The sequence below is a fragment of the Hypanus sabinus genome, chromosome 23 (assembly GCF_030144855.1).
Source record: "Hypanus sabinus isolate sHypSab1 chromosome 23, sHypSab1.hap1, whole genome shotgun sequence".
In the NCBI taxonomy this organism is placed as follows: Eukaryota; Metazoa; Chordata; class Chondrichthyes; order Myliobatiformes; family Dasyatidae; genus Hypanus; species Hypanus sabinus.
Window position 1 is genome coordinate 737,046 of NC_082728.1, and position 19,050 is coordinate 756,095.

General features: G+C 46.6%; 1 protein-coding gene across 8 annotated transcripts in view; it reads left to right on the plus strand.

Annotated features, from left to right (window-relative positions):
* LOC132379859 (E3 ubiquitin ligase RNF157-like) overlaps positions 1-19,050 on the plus strand; it is an 88,050-nt gene that overhangs the window by 25,213 nt on the left and 43,787 nt on the right. For 5 of the 8 annotated variants that reach the window (XM_059948125.1, XM_059948124.1, XM_059948128.1 and 2 more), the window contains 4 exons: positions 2,364-2,407; positions 14,383-14,430; positions 17,806-17,877; positions 18,003-18,044. In XM_059948125.1, coding sequence (XP_059804108.1) covers positions 2,364-2,407; positions 14,383-14,430; positions 17,806-17,877; positions 18,003-18,044 — 206 coding nt within the window. Of the gene's footprint in view, positions 1-2,363; positions 2,408-14,382; positions 14,431-17,805; positions 17,878-18,002; positions 18,163-19,050 lie in introns of all 8 variants that reach the window. The other 3 variants (XM_059948129.1, XM_059948130.1, XM_059948131.1) reach the window with 1 other exon arrangement.

Genomic DNA, 19,050 nt, shown 5'->3' on the forward strand with positions numbered 1-19,050 from the left:
GTTTTACCTAGAGGTGAGGGAGGCTGAGAGGTGACATTACAGAGGTTTATAAAACTGAGAGAGTTGCGTTCATTACCCATCGTATGAAACTAGAGTGCATAGGTTTAAGCTGGTTGGTGGGAGGTTTCAAAAGGTTTCAAGGGATAGTTGGTATCTGATCTGCCAGAGGACGTGCTGGAGGCAGGAGCAGTAACAACATTTACGAGGCATCTGGTCAGGTACCGGAATGAGCAAGGCTAGGAGGGAGATGGATAAATTAAATCCAGACAAGTGGGATTAGTGCCAGACAGTCAGAGTGGTCAGCACAGACACCAATAGTCAAAGAACATATTCCTGTGCTGCACAACTCAGTCATAAAACACTGCAGCATAGAAAGAGGCCCCTTGACCTACCTAGTCCATGTCAGGCGCTACCCAGAGTAGACACCACCTGGACCAAACACCACCAGAATCAGACAGCACCTGCCTGACCAGACTCCACCACTCCCAAACCAGAGCCCTCCACAACCCTTCACTTCATCCATTCCTTCTGCAGCGGCTCATTCCATGCTCTCACCACCACCTGGGTGAAGAATTCCCCTCATCTTCCCCTTAACTATTTCGCCTTTCACCCTTAACCAATGATCTCTGGTTGTAATCCCATCAGGAAAAAGCCTGCATGCATTTACCCTATCTACTGTATACCTCTATTAAATGTCCCCTCAATCTTCTATGTTCCAAGGAATAAAGTTCTAACCTATTCAGTTTTTCCACGTAACTCAGGTCCTCAAGTCCAGGCGACATCCTTGTAAATTTTCTCTGTACTCTCACTGTTATTGATATCTTTCCTGTAGGTAGTTGAGCAGACCTGAGCACAATATTCCAAATAGCTATAGATTCCAATATTCCAAATTTCTCTGAAAAAATTGAATGCTCTTCCTCAGCCTCAGCTCCACTTTCTGGCTGTTCCCCCAAACCTTGCCCCTGCTTTGCAGGCCCATTACCATAGCCACTGAACATTCTAAACATCTACCCTTTGTTACAGAATGCACTGCTAGAAGAAACATCCTTTCAGCTCACATCCCAGTTCAGGTCTGTCTGAAACATTTCTCAATCACTTCACCTCTTGTTCTTTGAAAGTCAATATTGTCCCAAACTCCTGAAACATTCTTCATACATGAACCCTTCACCCCAGGAACCAGCCAGTGAACTTGCTCCGTACCCCCCACTTCCGCATACAGCTCCGCCCTTTCTTACCAATGGAGATTGGGACTGCCCACGGCATTCTCACTATAGACTGGGATTAATGCTTTGCACCAGACACTACCTGGCCCAGGCACCGACCCCCTGGCCAGACACCACACAGACCAGTCACCATCTGCTCGACCAGGCACAACCCAGACCAGACACCACCTGGACCAGACGCCACCTGCACGACCGGTCTCCACCCAGACGAGTTGCCACCCGGACCGGTCACCACTCAGACCAGACGCCGCCCAGACCAGTCACCACCCAGACCAGACACCATCTGCACCAGTTGCCATCTGTCCGACCAGCCACCACCCGGACCAGATGCCACCTGCATGACCAGACGCCACCAGGACCAGTCGACACCCGGACCAGATGCTGCCCAAACCAGTCACCTTTTGCCTGACCAGAGGCCACCCGGACTAGACGCCACCTTGACCAGTCCCACCCGGAACAGACGCCACCCAGACCAGTCACCATCTGCCTGACTAGATGCCACCTGGACCAGACACCGCCCAAGCCACTCACCACTCACCATCAGCACAACCAGTTGCCACCTGGACCAGATGCCACCCAAACCAGTCACCTTCTGCCCGACCAGTCGCCACCCAGACCAGACGCCACCTGCCCTAACAGATGCCAACCCGGACTGGTCTCCACCCAGACCAGACGCCACCTGGACCAGTCATGATGACTCCTCAAGGCTCAACCAAACCCTCATTGCGCAAGCCAAGGTGTGGGTCACGGTCTGGTACAGACACTGGAGGAAGCAGAGCAGAGGCTATTTCTGGCACAGCAGCCAGGGAGGGCAGCATGAGGAGAGGGGTACATTAGGGCACACCTCCAGCGGACAGCAATATCCTAGGGTGGAGGGTTGGTGTTCCATGAAAGCGTCCAATCTTTAGGCAACAGGAGTTTATGGGGAAGGGAGTGATGATCTGTGGGAGACGGGCATTCTCCTTGTGTTAGGAGCATTTGGAAAGATGGTGGTGGGGGAGCAGGGAAAGAGCAGGAGTGGGGAATGGAGTCTCTAGGTCAGGAAGTGTCTGTGGGTTCGAGGATGCGGTGGGGAGGGGAGGGGAGGAGAGGGGTGTGCTCTTGGTCTTCCTGCTCATTCAGTCCCTCTCTAACCCACAGAACACATGGGCCACTCTCACGTGCTCCTGACCACCTTCGACAAGGTACGTGCCCCAGTTGGTGCAATGCTGGGGGTGACTGTGGGAGGGGCAGTGACGCTTCCTGTATGGAGTGAAGTGGGGCAGGGAGAGCATGCTAGGGGATGGGGGCTTATACTGGGAAACAATGGGTGGGCGGATACCGGATAAAAAATTTGAGGGGAAGGGAAGAGCTTGCAGAGGAAAAGAACAGTGGATGGATATCCATGATACTCCCTGGGAATGTACGGAGGGAAGGGACATGGTGCTGCGGTGCAGTCAGAAAGAGATAATCCACGTCTGGAGGCACAGGAAAGCACTGTGAGTTCATTGCAGAAGTTGGCAACAATATGCAGATGAACAACAAGAAGGAGCATGCTCATGAAAGGTCACTGTTCATCGTCCACAATGTGGCACCCCAGTCATAGTGATGGTAGGGAGGAGGGGTGGACTCCCACTCATCAGGCACCATGCCTGAGGTCTGGACAATTAGAAATGCTGTTCAATTGATGGAATTCCAGAGCAATGCCGGAGGAACTCAGAAAGTTAGGCAGCGTAAATGGAGAGGAACAAGAAGTCGATGATTAGCGTTAGCATTAACCATTTTATTTCCTTTTCCTATTCTCATTCCAACCCGTCGATTTATGGCCTCCCCTTGTGGCACAATGAGGCCACCCTCAGGTCGCTGGAGCAACACCTCATATTCTGTCTGGGGTAGCCTCCAACCTGATGGAGTGATCATCGATTCCTCTAACTCTTTAATTCAACTGCCGATCACCTTCCCCGGCGACCTGCTCCTTCCTTCTCTCCGATGGTCCACATTCCTATCCCATCAACTTTCTTCCTCTCCAGCCCTTTCTGTTTCCCAGCTTTCTGCTTTCACTCTCACCTTCCAGCTAGCCCCCTTTTCCCTTTCCCCACCCACCACCTTTTAATTCTGGCGTCTTCCCCCTTCCTTTCCAGTACTGAAGAAGGGTCTTGGTGCAAAATGTTGACTCTTTATTCATTTCCATGAATCAGAATGCTCCTGTATTGGTCAAAGCAATGACCAACACTAACCTGGTTGCCAGACACAACCTGCCATCATTGTGGTTACCAGATACAGCCTGACATGGTTCTGAATACTAGACACAGCCTAACATCGTCCCTGTTAGCAGACACAGCCTGACACTCTCCAGGTTACCAGATGCAGCTTGACACTAACCTAGTAACCAGACACAGCCTGACATGTTTCCGGTTACTAGACGCAAACTAACACAGACCCAGTTACCAGACTCAGCCTGACACTGTCTTGGTTACCAGGCACAGCCTGACACCAACCTGGTACCAGATAAAGCATGACACTTAACTGGCTACCAGACACAGCAAGACACTGACCTAGTTACCAGACACAGCCTGACAACGTTATGATAGTCATGGGAGATTTCAACATACAGGTCAATTGGGAAAATCAAGTTGGAAACGGATCTCAAGAGAGTGAGCTTGTTGAATGTCTACACAATGGCTTTTTGGAGCAGTTTGTTGTTGAGCCGACTAGAGGATCAGTTATACTGTATTAGGTGTTATGTAATGAACCAGAGGTGATTAGGAAGCTGAAAGTAAAAGAACCCTCAGGAAGCAGTGCTCATGATATAATTGAGTCCAACTTGAAATGATAGGAAAAATGTAAAGTCTGAGGTAGCAATATTCAGTGGAGTAAAGGAAATTACAGTGGTATAAGAAGGAGTTGGCCAAAGTAAATTGGAAGGAGATGCTGGCAAGAATTACAGTAGAGCAGCAATGGTGTGAGTTTCTGGGAATACAGGATAGATGTATTCCAAAAACAAAGAAATACTCAAATGGCAAAATACTACTACCCGTGGCTGACCCGGGAAGTCCAAGCCAATGTAAAAGCAAAAGAGAGGGCATACAACATAGCAAAAATTAGGGGGAAGATAGAGGATTGGGAAACTTTTAAAAACATAGAGAGCAACTAAAAGAATCATTAGAAGGGAAAAGATGAAATATGAAAGCAATCTAGCAAATAATATCAAAATGGATAGTAAAAGCTTTTTCAAGTAGGTAAAAAATAAAAGGGAAATGAAATGAATGAGTTTTCAACCCTTGTACTCAATGCTATAAAACAACAAATAAATAAACAATAAATAAAATCAAGTAACCAGCCAGTACAAGCAATGTCCAGCAGTACAAAAGTGTAACTCAGATGCATGACAGCCATAAAACCAGTATTAAAAGTAGCAATATAACAATTTATGAATGATTTTTGATCAATTGGTTCAGAGCAGTTATAGCTCTGAGGAAAAAGCTATTTTTCAGTCTGGAAGTGCGGGCATGGAAAATCTTATAATGTCTGCCAGATGGAAGAAGTTCGAACAGATGATTGCATGGATGTGTATTGTCCTTACAGATGCTGTAGCTTTCCTTAGGCAGCGTAAGCTGTAGGTGTCCTCCAGGCTGAGAGCTGTGTCCCGATGATCTTCTGTGTTCTAGAGATGACCCGCTGAAGTGCTTTCTTATCAGCTGCTGTACTACTGAGATACCACACAGTTTGTTAAGATGCTCTCTATGGTGCAGCGGTAAAATGTCACCAGCATCGGTTCAGGTAGACCAGCTTTCTTCAGCGTCCTGAGGAAAAACAAGTGTTGCTGTGCTTTCTTAACTATTGTTATGGCGTTAGTGGACCAAGTAAGGTCTTCTGAGATGTATATTCCCAGAAACCTGAAACCGGACACTCTCTCCGCAATGTCTCCGTTAATGTAGACTGGAGCGTACCCATCATTCCGTGTCTTTCCAAAGTTGATAATTAGCTCCTTAGTCTTTGCTGTATTAAGAGACAGGTTGCTCTCTGAGCACCAGCTCACTAAGTTCTGTACCTCTGCTCTGTACACTGATTCGTCTCTGTTGGAGATCAACCTGATCACTATTGTGATGAGGGTGAGAGTGGATATAGGACCACTAGAAAATGAAGTAGGAGAAATAATAACAAGGAACAAGAAGGCAGGTGAACTAAATGAATATTTTGCATCGGTCTTCACTGTGGAAGACACTAGCACTGTGCCAGATGTTGAAGGATGTGAGAGAAAAGAAGTGAGTGCAGTTGCTATTACTAGGGAGAAGCGTGCTCAAAAAGCTGAAAGACCTAAAGGTACACAAGACACCAAGACCAGATGAACTGCAACCTAAGGTTCTGAAAGAGGTAGTGGTAAAGATTATGGAGGCATCAGTAATGATCTTTCAAAAATTATTGGACTCTGGCATAGTGCTAGAGAAATGGAACATTGAAAATGTCACTCCACTCTTTAAGAAAGGAGGAAGGCAGCAGTAAGGAAATTATAGACCGGTTAGCTTGACTTCAGTGGTTGGGAAGATGTTGGTGTCGAATTGTTAGAGATGAGGTCATGGAGTACTTGGTGACACAGGACAATACAGGACAAAGTCAGCATGGTTTCCTTAACCAAAATTGGATAGGTATATGGACAGGAAAGGAATGGAGGGTTATGGGCTGAGTGCAGGTCGGTGGGACTAGGTGAGAGTAAGCGTTCGGCATGGACTAGAAGGGCTATACGTGCTATAATTGTTATATGGTTAAGGGAAAATCTTGCCTGATGAACCTGCCAGAATTCTTCAAGGAGATTACACATAGGATAGATAAAGGGGATGCAGTAAATGTTGTATATTCATACTTTAAGAACACCTTTGACAAGATGTCACACATGAGGCTGCTTACCAAGTTAAGAGCCCATGGTATTACTGGTATGGTTAGAGCACTGGCTGATTGGTAGGATTTAGTGAGTGGAAATAAAAGGATCCTTTCCAGTTAGCTGTCAATGATGAGTGGTTTTCTGCAGGGATCGGTGTTGGAACTGCTTCTTTTTATTTTGTATACCAATGATTTAGATGATGGAATAGATGGCTTTGTTGCCAAGTTTGCAGATGACACAAAGATTGGTGGAGGGACACAGAAACAGATTGGATGCAGAAGGACTTGGAGTAGGAGAGTGGGCAAGAAAGTTACAAATGAAATACAATGTTGGAAAACACATGGTCATGCACTTTGGTAATAGAAATAAATGTGCAGACTATTTTTTAAACAGGGATAAAATCCAAAAATCTGAGATGCAAAGGGACTTGGGAGTCCTTGTGCAGAACACTGTAAAGGTTAATTTGCAGATTGAGACAGTGGTGAGAAAGACAGTTGCAATGTTAGCATTTATTTCAAGAGGTCTAGAATACAAGAGCAGGAATGTGATGCTGAGGTTTTATAAGGCACTGGTGAGGCCTCACCTTGAGTATTGTGATCAGTTTTAGACCCTCATCTTAAAAAAGGTGTGCTGTCTGGGAATGAAAGGGTTATTGTACGAGGAACATTTGATTGCTCTGGGTCTGTACTCACTGGAATTCAGAAGGATGAAGGGGGATCTCATTGAAACCTTTTGAATGTTGAAAGACCTTGACAAAGTAAATGTGGAAAGGATGCTTCCCATGGTAGGGGAGTCTAGGACAAGAGGGCGCAGCCTCAAGATAGAGGGGTGTGCATTTAAAACAGAGATGTGGAGAAATTTCTTTAGCCAGGGTGTGGTGAATTTGTGGAATTTATTACTACAGGCAGCTGTGGAGGCCAGATTGCTTGGTGTATTTAAGGCAGAGATTGATAGGTTCTGATTGGATATGGCTTCAAAGGTTTCGGGGAGAAGGCTGGAGAGTGAGGCTGAGGAGGAGAAAAAGAATCAGTTGTAATTGAATGGCAGAGCAGACTCGATGGCCTGAATGGCCTAAATCTGCACCTATGTCTTATGGTCTTATAGTTTAATCTCCTGACACAGTCCTGGTTACCAGACATGGCCTGACCAGGTCCCTGTTACCAGACAAAACCTAAAACCAACTTTGTTACCAGACATAGCCTGCCACTGTTCCGGTTACCAGATGCAGCCTGAGAGAGTCCCAGTTATGAGATACAGCCTTAACAGAGTGCAGGTTAGATACAGACCGACACTTTGCAGGTTACTGATGTTGCCTCACATTCTCCCAGTTACCAGATAGAGCCTGACACTGACCTGGCTACCAAATTCAGACTGACACTGTTTCTGTTACCAACACTGCCTCACTCTCCCAGTTACCAGACACAGTGTGATGTTCTCCTGGTTACCAGATACCCTGACACTGACCTGGTTAACAAATGCAGACTGACTCTGACCTGGGTACTAGACACAGACTGACAATGTTCTGGTCACAAAACACTTCATGACACAGACTAACACTGTATTGGTTACCAGGCACAGCCTGATAGTCTGGTTTCAGGAATCAGCCTGACAATGTCCCAGTTACCAGACACATCCTGACAATCTCCTGTTTACCAAAGATAGGCTAACATGGATCCATTTACCAGACGCAGCCTGTCACTGTTCTGGTTACCAGATGCAACCTGACACTCCCCGTTACCAACATAGCCAAACAGAGTGCTGGTTACCAGACACTGTCTGACATTCTGTAGGTTACTGACACTGCCTCACATGTATCAGTATTGCAGTGGAATAAAGGGAATTACAGAGGCATGAGAAAGGAGTTTACCCAGGTGGATTGGAGGGGGATACTGGCAGTGATGATGGCAGAGCAGAGATGGCTGATGTTTCTGGGAAGAGTTTACAAGGCGCAGAATAGATATGTCCCATAGTGGAAGAAGTTCTCAAATGGCAGGGGTAGGCAACTGTGGCTCACAAAGGGAGCTAAGGACTGCATAAAAACCAAGCAAAGGGCAAATAAGGTAGCAAAAGTGAGTGGGAAGCTGGATGATTGGGAAGCTTTTAAAATCAAACAAAAGGCAACTAAAAAAGCTATAAGAAGGAAAAAGATGAAATATGAGGGCAAACTAGCAATAATATAAAGCCAGATACAATTTTTTTTTCAGCTATATAAAGAGTAAAAGGTAGGTGAGAGTTGGTATTGGACCTCTGGAAAATGATGCTAGTGAGGTAGTAATTGGGGACAAAGAAATGGCAGATGAACTTAATGTGTACTTAGCATCAATCTTCCCTGTGGAAGATACTAGCTGTATGCCAGAGTTCCATGGGTGTTGGGGAGCAGGACTGAGTGCCATTGCTATTACAAAGGAAAAAGTGCAAGGCAATCTCAAAGGTCTTAAGGTGGATAAGTCACCTGGACCTGATGGACTACATCCCAGAGTCCAGGGAGAGGTTGCTGAAGAGATAATGGATACATTGGTAATGATCTTTCAATAATCACTTGATTCTGGAATGGCCCCAGAGTACTGTAAGGTTGCAAATGTCACTCCACTCTTTTAGCAGGGAGGAAGACAAAAGAAAGGACATTGTAGGCCAGTAAGCTTAATCTCAGTGGTTGGGAAAGTGTTGGAGTCCATTATTAAGGATGAGGTTTCGTGGTACTTGGAGACTAATGGTAAAATAAGTCAAAGTCAGCATGGTTTCTTTTAAAGGAAAGTCTTGCCTGACAAATCTGTTAGAGTTATTTGAGGAAGTAACAAGCAGGGTAGACAAAGGAGAGGCAGAGGATGTCACTTATTTGTATTTTCAGAAGGCATTAGATAATGTCCCATACATAAGGCTGTTTAACAAGATAAAATCCTTTGGTGTTCAGGAAAGAAACTGGCATGGATAGAGGAATGGCTGGCAGGCAGAAGGCAGCGAGTGGGAATAAAGGGGGCCTTTTACGGTTGGCTGCTGGTGACTAGTGTTATTTATCAGGGGGTCAATATTGGGACCGCTACTTCTCACATTGTTTGTCAATGATTTGGATAATGGAAGTAATGGCTTTGTGGCAAAGTTTGTGATTGATACAAAGATAGGTGGAGGGGTAGGTTCTGCTGAGGAAGCAATGTGATTGCAGCAGGACTTAGACAAATTTCTTTCAAGAATTGATAGATTCTGGCATTGTACTGGATGACTGGAAAATTGCTAGTGTTTCTCCGCTCTTTAAGAAGGATGTGAGACAGCAGAAAGAAAACTGTAGACCTGTTAGCCTGACATCAGTGGTTGGGAAGTTGTTGGAATCGATTGTTAGGAATGAGATTATGGAGTACCTGGAGGCACATGACAAGATAGACCAAAGCCAGCATGGTTTCCTGAAAGGAAAATCCTGCCTGACTAACCTGCTGCAATTTTTTGAGGAAATTACAAGCAGGGTAGACAAAGGAGATGCAGTGGATGTGGTGTACTTGGATTTTCAGAAGGACTTTGACGAGGTGCCATTCTGGAGGCTGCTTAGCAAGATAAGAACCCATGGAACTACATGGAAGTTACTAGCATGGATGGTGCATTGGCTGGTTGGCAGAAAACAGAGTGGGAATAAATTTGGCTGGCTGCCCATTACCAGTGGAGTCCCACAGGGGTTGCTGTTGGGACCTCTGCTTTTTACAATGTATGTCAATGATTTGAACTATGGGATTAATGGATTTGTGGATAAATTTGCCAATGATAGAAAAATAGGTGGAGGAGCGGGTAGTGTTGAGGAAACAGACAGCTTGCAGAGAGACTTAGATAGTTTAGAGAAATGATCAAAGAAGTGGCAAATGAAATACAATATTTGAAAGTGTATGGTCATGCACTTTGGTGAAAGAAATAAATGGGCAGACTATTATTTAGATGGGAGGAGAATTCAAAATGCAGAGATGTAAAGGGACTTGGGAGTCCTTGTGCAGGATACCCTAAAGTTTAACCTCCAGGTTGAGTCAGTTGTGAAGAAGGTGAATGCAATGTTGGCATTCATTTCTAGAGGTATAGAATATAAGAGCAAGGATGTGATGTTAAGTCTCTATAAGGCATTCGTGAGACCACACTTGGAGTACTGTGTGCAGTTTTAGGCTCCTTTTTTTAGAAAGGATATACTGACATTGGAGAGGGTTCAGAGAAGGTTCACAAGAATGATTCCAGGAATGAAAGGGTTACTGTTTGAGGAATGTCTGGCAGCTCTTGGGGCTGTATTCCCTGGAGTTCAGGAGAATGAGGGATGATCTCATAGAAATGTTCCAAATGTTAAAAGGTCTGAACAGATTAGATATGGCACAGTTATTACCCATGATAGGGAAGTATAGGACAAGAGTGCATGACTTGAGGATTGAAGGACGTCCATTTAGAACTAAGGTGTGGAGAAATTACTTTAGTCAGAGGGTGGTAAATCTGTGGAATTTATTCCCATGAGTAGCTGTGGAAGCCAAGTCTTTGGGTGCATTTAAAGCCTGCAGAAAGCAGAGGGTCGTGGTGGAGGGAGTACATTTGGATTGGAGGGTTGTGACTACTGGTGTCCCACAAGGATTGGTTCTGAGACCTCTACTTTTTGTGGTTTTTATTAACGACCTGGATGTGAGGGTAGAAGGGTGGGTTGGCAAGTTTGCAGACGACACAAAGGTTGGTGGTGGTGTAGATAGTGTAGAGGATTGTCAAAGATTTCAGAGAGACATTGATAGGTTGCAGAAGTGGGCTGAGCAGTGGCAGGTGGAGTTCAACCCGGAGAAGTGTGAGGTGGTACGCTTCGGAAGGACTAACTCCAAGGCAGAGTACAAAGTAAATGGCAGGATACTTGGAAGTGTGGAGGAGCAGAGGGATCTGGGGGTACATGTCCACAGATCCCTGAAAGTTGCCTCACAGGTAGATAGGGTAGTTAAGAAAGCTTATGGGGTGTTAGCTTTCATAAGTCAAGGGATAGAGTTTAAGAGTCACAAGGTAATAATGTAGCTCTCTAAAACTCTGGTTAGGCCATACTTGGAGTATTGTGTCCAGTTCTGGTCACCTCACTATAGGAAGGATGTGGAAGCATTGGAAAGGGTACAGAGAAGATTTACCAGGATGCTGCCTGGTTTAGAGTATGCATTATGATCAGAGCTTAAGGGCTTTACATTTTGGAGAGAAGGATGATGAGAGGAGACATGATAGAGGTTTACAAGATATTAAGAGGAATAGGTAGAGTGGACAGCCAGCGCCTCTTTCCCAGGGCACCATTGCTCAATACAAGAGGACATGGCTTTAAGGTAATGGGTGGGAAGTTCAAGGGGGATATTAGAGGAAGGTTTTTTACTCAGAGAATGGTTGGTGCGTGGAATGCACTGCCTGAGTCAGTGGTGGAGGCAGATACACTAGTGAAATTTAAGAGACTACTAGACAGGTACATGGAGGAATTTAAGGTGGGGGGTTATATGGGAGGCAGGGTTTAAATGTCGGCACAATATTGTGGGCTGAAGAGCCTGTAACGTGCTGTATTATTCTATGTTCTATAGATACGTTCTTGATTAGCCAGGGCATTAAAAGGTATGGGGAGAAGGCAGGGGAGTTGGGATGACTGCAAGAATTGGATCAGCCATCAATAAAAGGCAGAGCAGACTTGATGGGCTGAATGGCCCACTTCTGCTCCTGTATCTTATGGTCTTAAATTGGAAGAATGGGCAAAAAAGTGGCAGATGGAATACAGTGTTGGCAAATGTATGACAATGCATTTTTGTAAAAGGAACAACAATGCAGATTATTATCTAAATGGGGAGAAAATTCAAACATCAGAGGTGCAGAGGGACTTAGGAGTCCTCATGCAAGACTCCCAGATGGTTAATTTATAGGTTGAGTATGTGGTAAAGAAGACAAATGTTTTGTTAGCATTTATTTCAAATAGAATAGAATATAAAAGCAAGGAGATAATGCTGAGGCTTTGTAAGACAGTAGTCTGGTCGCACTTGAGCATTGTTAACAGTTTTGGGCCCCTTATCTCAGAAAGGATTGAGAGAGTCATTGGAGAGAGTCCAGAGGAGATATGTGAGGATGATTCTGGGAATGAAGGGGTTAACATGTGAGGAGTGTTTGGCAGCTTTGGGCCTGTACTCACTGGAAGTTAGAAGAATGCGGGAGGATCATTGAAACCTACTGAATATTGAAAGGACTAGATAGGGTGGATGTGGAGAGGATATTCCCTCTGGTGGGGTATCCAGAACTAGTGGACACAGCCTTTTAGAGCAGAGGTAAGGAGCAATTTTTTTAGCCAGAGAGTACTGAAGCTGTGGAATGCTCTGCCACAGAGTGTGGTGGAGGCCAAGACCTTGCGTATAATTGAGGCGGAAGTTGATAGTTTCCTGATCGGTCAGGGCATCAAAGGATATGGTAAGAAAGCAGGTGTATGGGGTTGAGTGGGATCTGGGATCAGCCATGATGGAATGGTGGAGAGACTTGATGGGCTCAATGGCCTAACTCTGTTCCTAAGTCTTAGGACTTATGGACACTGTCCTGGTTACCAGACACAGCATGACCTTGTCCCAGTTACCAGACACAATCTGACATTGATCTGGTTACCAGACACAGTATGGCACCCTTTTGGATACCAGACACAGCCTGACACAATCCTAGTTGCCAGATACAGTCTGATACTGTCCTAGTTACCAGACACAGCCTGACACTGTCCCAGTTACCAGACACAGCCTGACACTGCCCCAGTTACCAGATACAGTCTGACACTGTCCTGTTTATCAGATATAGTCTGAAACTGTCCCATTTACCAGATACAGTCTGACTGTCCCAGTTACCAGATACAGTCTGGCACTGTCCCAGTTACCAGATACAGTCTGACACTGTCCTAGTTACCAGACACAGCCTGACACTGTCCCAGTTACCAGACACAGCCTGACATTCTCCTGGTTACTGGTTCCTACTGCCAGACAGGACTGATACTAATCTAGTGTTTCATGTATTAACTCTCAACAATAATGATCAGTTAGGCTCAGAGAGAATCTATACTTACTGACAAGTACATTCATTGGCTCAGTTCAAAAGCAGGTGAATTTACAAATCTGAGTACCTGTATGCACACCTACTAGACGTCCCTGGACCTCCATGAACAGTCACAGAACAAAAAGGAGTTTCTGCTGGCCAGGCAGCCCTTGTGGTCCCAATTGTTGTCTCCACTTTTCCTGCATGGGGCCATCACTTGCGCAATGGTTGGTTCCGGAGAGTTGTCACTGCCTGTGCTCCCAACATTTTCCATTCTTGTTGTTCTTTTCCTTGTCAAGTCAACCTATGGTCTTTCAATTTTGATGCCTGAGCTGATCTGAGTGACCTTTGTCAGTTTCTCACTGGATGTGGCTTTGTGGCTGATGCACCATCAATAACTCTCTGAGATGTGAGGTGAGATATCGGTGTGTCCAGACAGGTATATGTAGTTCACCACAGTGGCTTTCCTCCAGCCATGTTCCATAAGTAATGTCTTTTGTTTTTGTCTCACTCAGCCAAACATTGGGCCCAGAAGATCAAGTCGCAGGCAAACCTACCATTATACTTATCAACATCTTCTTAGCAAAGAATTGTCTCAAGTTTAGCAGATTATTAGCAAACTCCTTGTGTTCACGTTTAATACTTCTGATTGTTATTCCTGCGCAAACTATACACAAAATGGTGTCTGGAACATCAGTCTCACAAAATGGCTACCTCATTTCTGACAGCACTTAGCAAAAACAAAGAGTTTTCTATTGTCTTTTTCCAAACCCCTATCCCCCCACTGCCTCATTTCTGTTTACTGATTTGTAGAATAGAGTTCTTTCAGGCCAACACTGGTTAGCAATTCCTTGACCCAGGATGAAGCATGATACTTGTCCTGATTACCGGTCCCCAACTTCAAACACAGCAGCCCATCCCCATGCCAGCATATAATAACTGCCCATCTTGACCATTCCAATCTTCATCATTGTTAATTCTAAATTTGGAAATTCTCCAATCCCCACAGAGCCCTGGTGAGGGGAGTGTGCTGTTGTAATTGCCCGATGAGACCACAGTTATTGGAAAACTACCAGGTCCATGCCTGTCATGGAGACTACAGCAACACCAGGACCATTTTCCATGACAGTCCTTGCTGCTTTTTGTTGTTCTAATCATCTTCTTTCCTGTATTTGTGATGTTTAGTTTTCTACCAATCTTATGTGCCTGTGATGCTGTTGCAAGCGTTTCATTGTAGCTGTTTACCCTCACCCTGCAATCAACTTACCCCTCCTGTCTCACCCACAGAGCCCAGATGGCAACTGCTCGGTGAAACCACTCAAACAGAAGCAGGTGGTGAGTGTCCCAAGAGAAACCACTTCGCCCTGCGGGGTCCTCCTTCCCCTCCTCTTCTACTCTTTTTATCCCTTCCTTCCCATTCCCACAGCTCACTCAATCCTTCCCCTCTCCACCTCCCTCCACCTCTGATGGCCCAAGCTACCCCTTCCACCCTCCTTCCCCAACCCCTGCCATTCCCCTTCTCTTTCTGTCTCCATCCTCCCCTCCACCTCAAACTGTCTCCATCCTCCCCTCCACCTCAACCTGTCTCCCCTTCCCTTTCGTGTCTCACTTGTCATTCCCCTACCTCTTCCAATCCCTTTCTGGATCCCCATCGCCCCCTCCCACTTCCCTAACTATCTTCCTCACTCTCTCTAACTCTCTGTTGTCTCACTTTCTCCCCTCTCCCCCTTACCTACTCTCCATCACTCTCTTCCTCACCCTTACTCACTCTCCCTCAGTCTCTCTCTCACTCCCTTACCCTCTCCCTCACTCTCACTTTCTCTCTTCCTCACTCCTTCTCTCCTTCCCTCTCCTTCTCTCCTTTACTCCCTCTCTTGTTCCCTCACCTTCACTTTCTCTCTCCCTCACTCTCTTACTCACTTTCTTCTTTCTCACTCTCTCTCCCTCTAGCTCTCCCTTGCTCTCAGTCTCTCTCAATCTTCCTCTCTTCCTCACTTGCTCCTTCACTCACTCTCCCTCGCTTTCTCTCACCCCCTCACACTCTCTCTATATCACTTTCACACCCTCTCCCTCACAGTTTCTATCTCCCTCTCACCCATTCTCTCCCCATTACTGTCACTCTCTCTCCCTCATTCTCTCTCTCACTCTCTCACCTCTCTATATCTCTCACTTCCTCTCCTGCACTATCTCACAATCTCCCACTCTCTCTCTGTCCATTCACTTCTCCCTTACTCGCTCTCTTTTCCATTCTCTCTCACCTTCTCCCATCCATCTCCTTTTAATCCCCCATCTCTCCTCTCTCCCTCCCTCTCTCTCTTGCTGACTTCCTCACTCTCTCCACCTTTCCCTGTCTCTCTCTTCCCCACTCTCCTTTCACTCTCACTCTCTCTCCCTGTCTCCCATTGTCTCTCCATCCCTCTCTCCCTCACTCTCATTTCCTCTCTCTCGCTCCCTCACTCTCTCATATTCTCTCTCCCCTCTCCTCCATCTCCCCCTCTAACACCCTCTCCCCCTTCCTCTTTCTCCCTCTCCGTGCTCTCCTCCTCTCCCCTTTTTCTCCTCCCTCCCCCTCTGCATTCCTCTCCCTCCCTCTCTCTTCCTCTTCCTCCCTCTCTCTTCCTCTCCCTTCCCCTCTGCATTCCTCTCCCTCCCTCTCTTCCTCTTCCTCCCTCTCTCTTCCTCTCCCTTCCCCTCTGCATTCCTCTCTCTCCCTCTCTTCCTCTTCCTCCCTCTCTCTTCCTCTCCCTCCCCCAATGTCTCTCGCCTTCTCACTCTCCCCTTTCTCTCACTCTCTCTCACTCTGTTTCACTCCTCCTCTCCCTCACAATCTCCCACCTCTCTGTATCCACTCTCTCTCCCTAACTCTTTTCCTTTCTCCCTCACTCGCACCCTCTACCCTTCCACTCCCTTTCTAAACTCCTCTCTCTACCCTCCCCTCTCTTTCACTCTCTCACTCTCTACCTATGTCCCTTCCCCTCCCCGCCCTCTCTCCCCTCATTCTCTCTTTCTCCCCCCTCCTGCTCACTGTCTCCCTCATTCTCTCTCACTTGCTCTCTTCCTCACTCTCCCTTACTCTCACACTCTCTTTCACTCCCTTTCTCCTTCTTTCTCCCTCTCTTTCCCTCTCTCCCTCTTTCTCCCTCTCACTGTCTCTCCCTCAATCCCATTACTCTCTCTATTTCTACTTCACTCTCATTCACTGTCTCCCTCACTCCCTCGCTCTCTTTCCCTTTCTCTCTCACTTACCCCTCTATAATCCCCCTCTCTCCAACCTCCTTTCCCCCCTTCATTTCTCCCAGTCCCTCTGTCCCTCCCTCTCCCTTGCACTCACTCACCCTCTCTCACTCTCTCCCTCACTCCTCCTCTCCCTCTATTTCTCTCTCCTTCCCTCCATCTCTCCCCTCACCCTCACTCTCTCGACTTCTCCCCATCTCTCCCCCCAGCCTGACACTTTATCCCTTTTTCTCTCCAACTCTCACTCTTGCACACTCTCTCACTCCCTCACTCACTTCCCTCTCCCTCCTTACTCTTACCTTTACTCTCTTTCTCCCTCACTCTCACCCCCTTTCTTCCTTTTTCTCCATCTCCCTCTCTCACTCCACCTCACTACTAATCTCTTATTCTCTCATACTATTCCTCTCTCGTTAGCTCTCTAGCTCCCTCTTTCTCTGACTGTACCTTTCTCACACTCTCCCTCAGTCTCTCTCACTCTCTCCCTTTCTCTCATTCTCTCTTTCCTTCACTCTCCTCCTCACTCTCCCTCTCTCTTTCTCACTCTCCCCTCCCTCTCTCTTCCTCACTCACTCTCTTCCCCTGTCTCTCACTTTCCTCCTCTGTGTCCATCATTCTCTCCTTCTCTTGCTGTCTTTCACTCTTTCCCATTCTCTGTCTTCCCCACTCACTCTGTCCTCTTTTACTCTCTCCACACTCTCACCCTCTCACTCACATTCTCCTTCTCTACCATGTTCTTTCTTCTCCCACACTCTCACCCTCACTCCCCCTTCCTCTCCCTGTCACTTACCCCCCTCTTCCCCTCCTTCTCCCCCTCACTCTCTCACCCCTTTCTCTCTCCAAAACTCCCCCTCTCACTCTCTCATGGTCTTTTCCCCCATTTCTCCCTTACTCTCCCTTTCTCTCCCTCACTGCCTCTCTCTCCCCACATCTCGCTCTCTGTCTCCCTATTTCTCACTCTTTCCCTTACTCTTCCTCTCTCATCCTCTCTCTCCCTTACAAGATCCCTCACTCACCTCTCTTTCTGTCTTTCCCTCACTCTCACCCCCTTCTCTCTCCCCATCACTCTTTAAAACTCTCACACCCTCTCTCCCTTACTCTCTTTTTACTCTCTCCCACTCACTCTGTCTCCCTTTCTCACTCTTTCCCTTACTCTCTCTCACACACTCTCTCTCCGTCACTCACCTTCTCTCTCACTCACTCTTTTCCTCTCAGTCTCTCTCTTTCTCTCATACTCTCGCTCACTCTCTCTCCCTCTTCCTCTCTATCTCACTTACTCTCTCCCTCTCCCTCACTCTGTTTCCCCCTGTCTCATCCTTATTCCCTCACACTCTCTCCCTCACTCTCCTTCACTCTCTCCTCTCTCTCCCTCACTTTCTTCCTCACTCTCTTATTCACTCTTTTCCTTACTCACCCCCACTCTCTCCCTCTCTCTCTCCCCCTCACTCTTTTATTCTCTCTCACTCTCTCTGCCTGCAGGTGGATGGGGTCATTTACCTATTGCAGGAGATCTATGGCATCGAGAACAAGTCCAACAGCCAGGAGTTGAAGGTTGGCCGTTGCACATTCTCCTTCCTGTTGACTTTCTGCTCGGTGAGGGGTTGTCATTGACAGACACCAGACCCCTCACCCTTGGCCCACCATAGCCACTCTCACCCTCTGCTTCCTGTGTGCAGGTCCCCGATGACGAACTCAGTGACAACAGTGCCGAATGTGTGGTGTGTCTCTCTGACGTCCGCGACACCCTCATCCTGCCCTGCCGACACCTGTGTCTCTGTAATGCCTGTGCCGACACCCTGCGTTACCAAGCCAACAACTGTCCCATCTGCCGGTTGCGTAAGGAGTCCTTACCCTCACCCTACATCCTCACCTACATCCCAAACCCTCACCCTCATTCTTCCCCTCACTCTCAAACTCCTCGCCTACCTCCCAAACCCTCACCTTCGCCCTCATCCTTCCTCTCACTCTCAAACCCCTTGCCTACATCCCAAACCCTCATCCTCAAACCCCTCGCCTGCCTCCCAAATGCTCACCCTCAAACCTCACGCATCACCCAAACACTCACTTCAACCTCAAACTCCTCGCCTACATCCCAAACCCTCACATTAAACCTCTTGCCTACTCCCAAACCCTCTGTAACATCTGTGTAGAGCTGGTCTTATCTTGTGTGACTGGTCGCAGCACCCTTTAGGAGAAAATCAAATTGCATAGTACTACACTAGGTGCTAGCAGGTCATCAGAAGCTCTAGGTATCGGAAGGAAGTAGTGAATAGAAAACACACTTCTGGAGGTAAGTTTTGCTTATAAAAATAGCAGTATATACAAAATATTTACATAAGTAAGAACAAATCAAGATTCCAACTTTCTGTTTAGGTTCCAAATCTCAGATATCAACAAAAACCAAATTCCTTTTTAGTTAGAATCAGTGAGATTCGTTAGAATAACCTTTATTACTCCAATTTCTCTAATTAGATCTGGTATTATTCCCTATTTAAAGGTTTATAGTCTAACCTTTCCTTTTATTTATTTATTTTTAATTTTTTTGAATTTATTCATTTATGGGATGTGCATGTCACCAACTAAGCCAGCATTTATTGCCCATCCCTAGTTGCCCATGAGAAGGTGGTGATGAGCTGCCTACTTGATGCGCTGCAGTCCCTGAGGTGTAGGTGCACTCACAGTGCTTTAAGGGAGGGGATCCCATGATTTTGACTCAGCAATAAT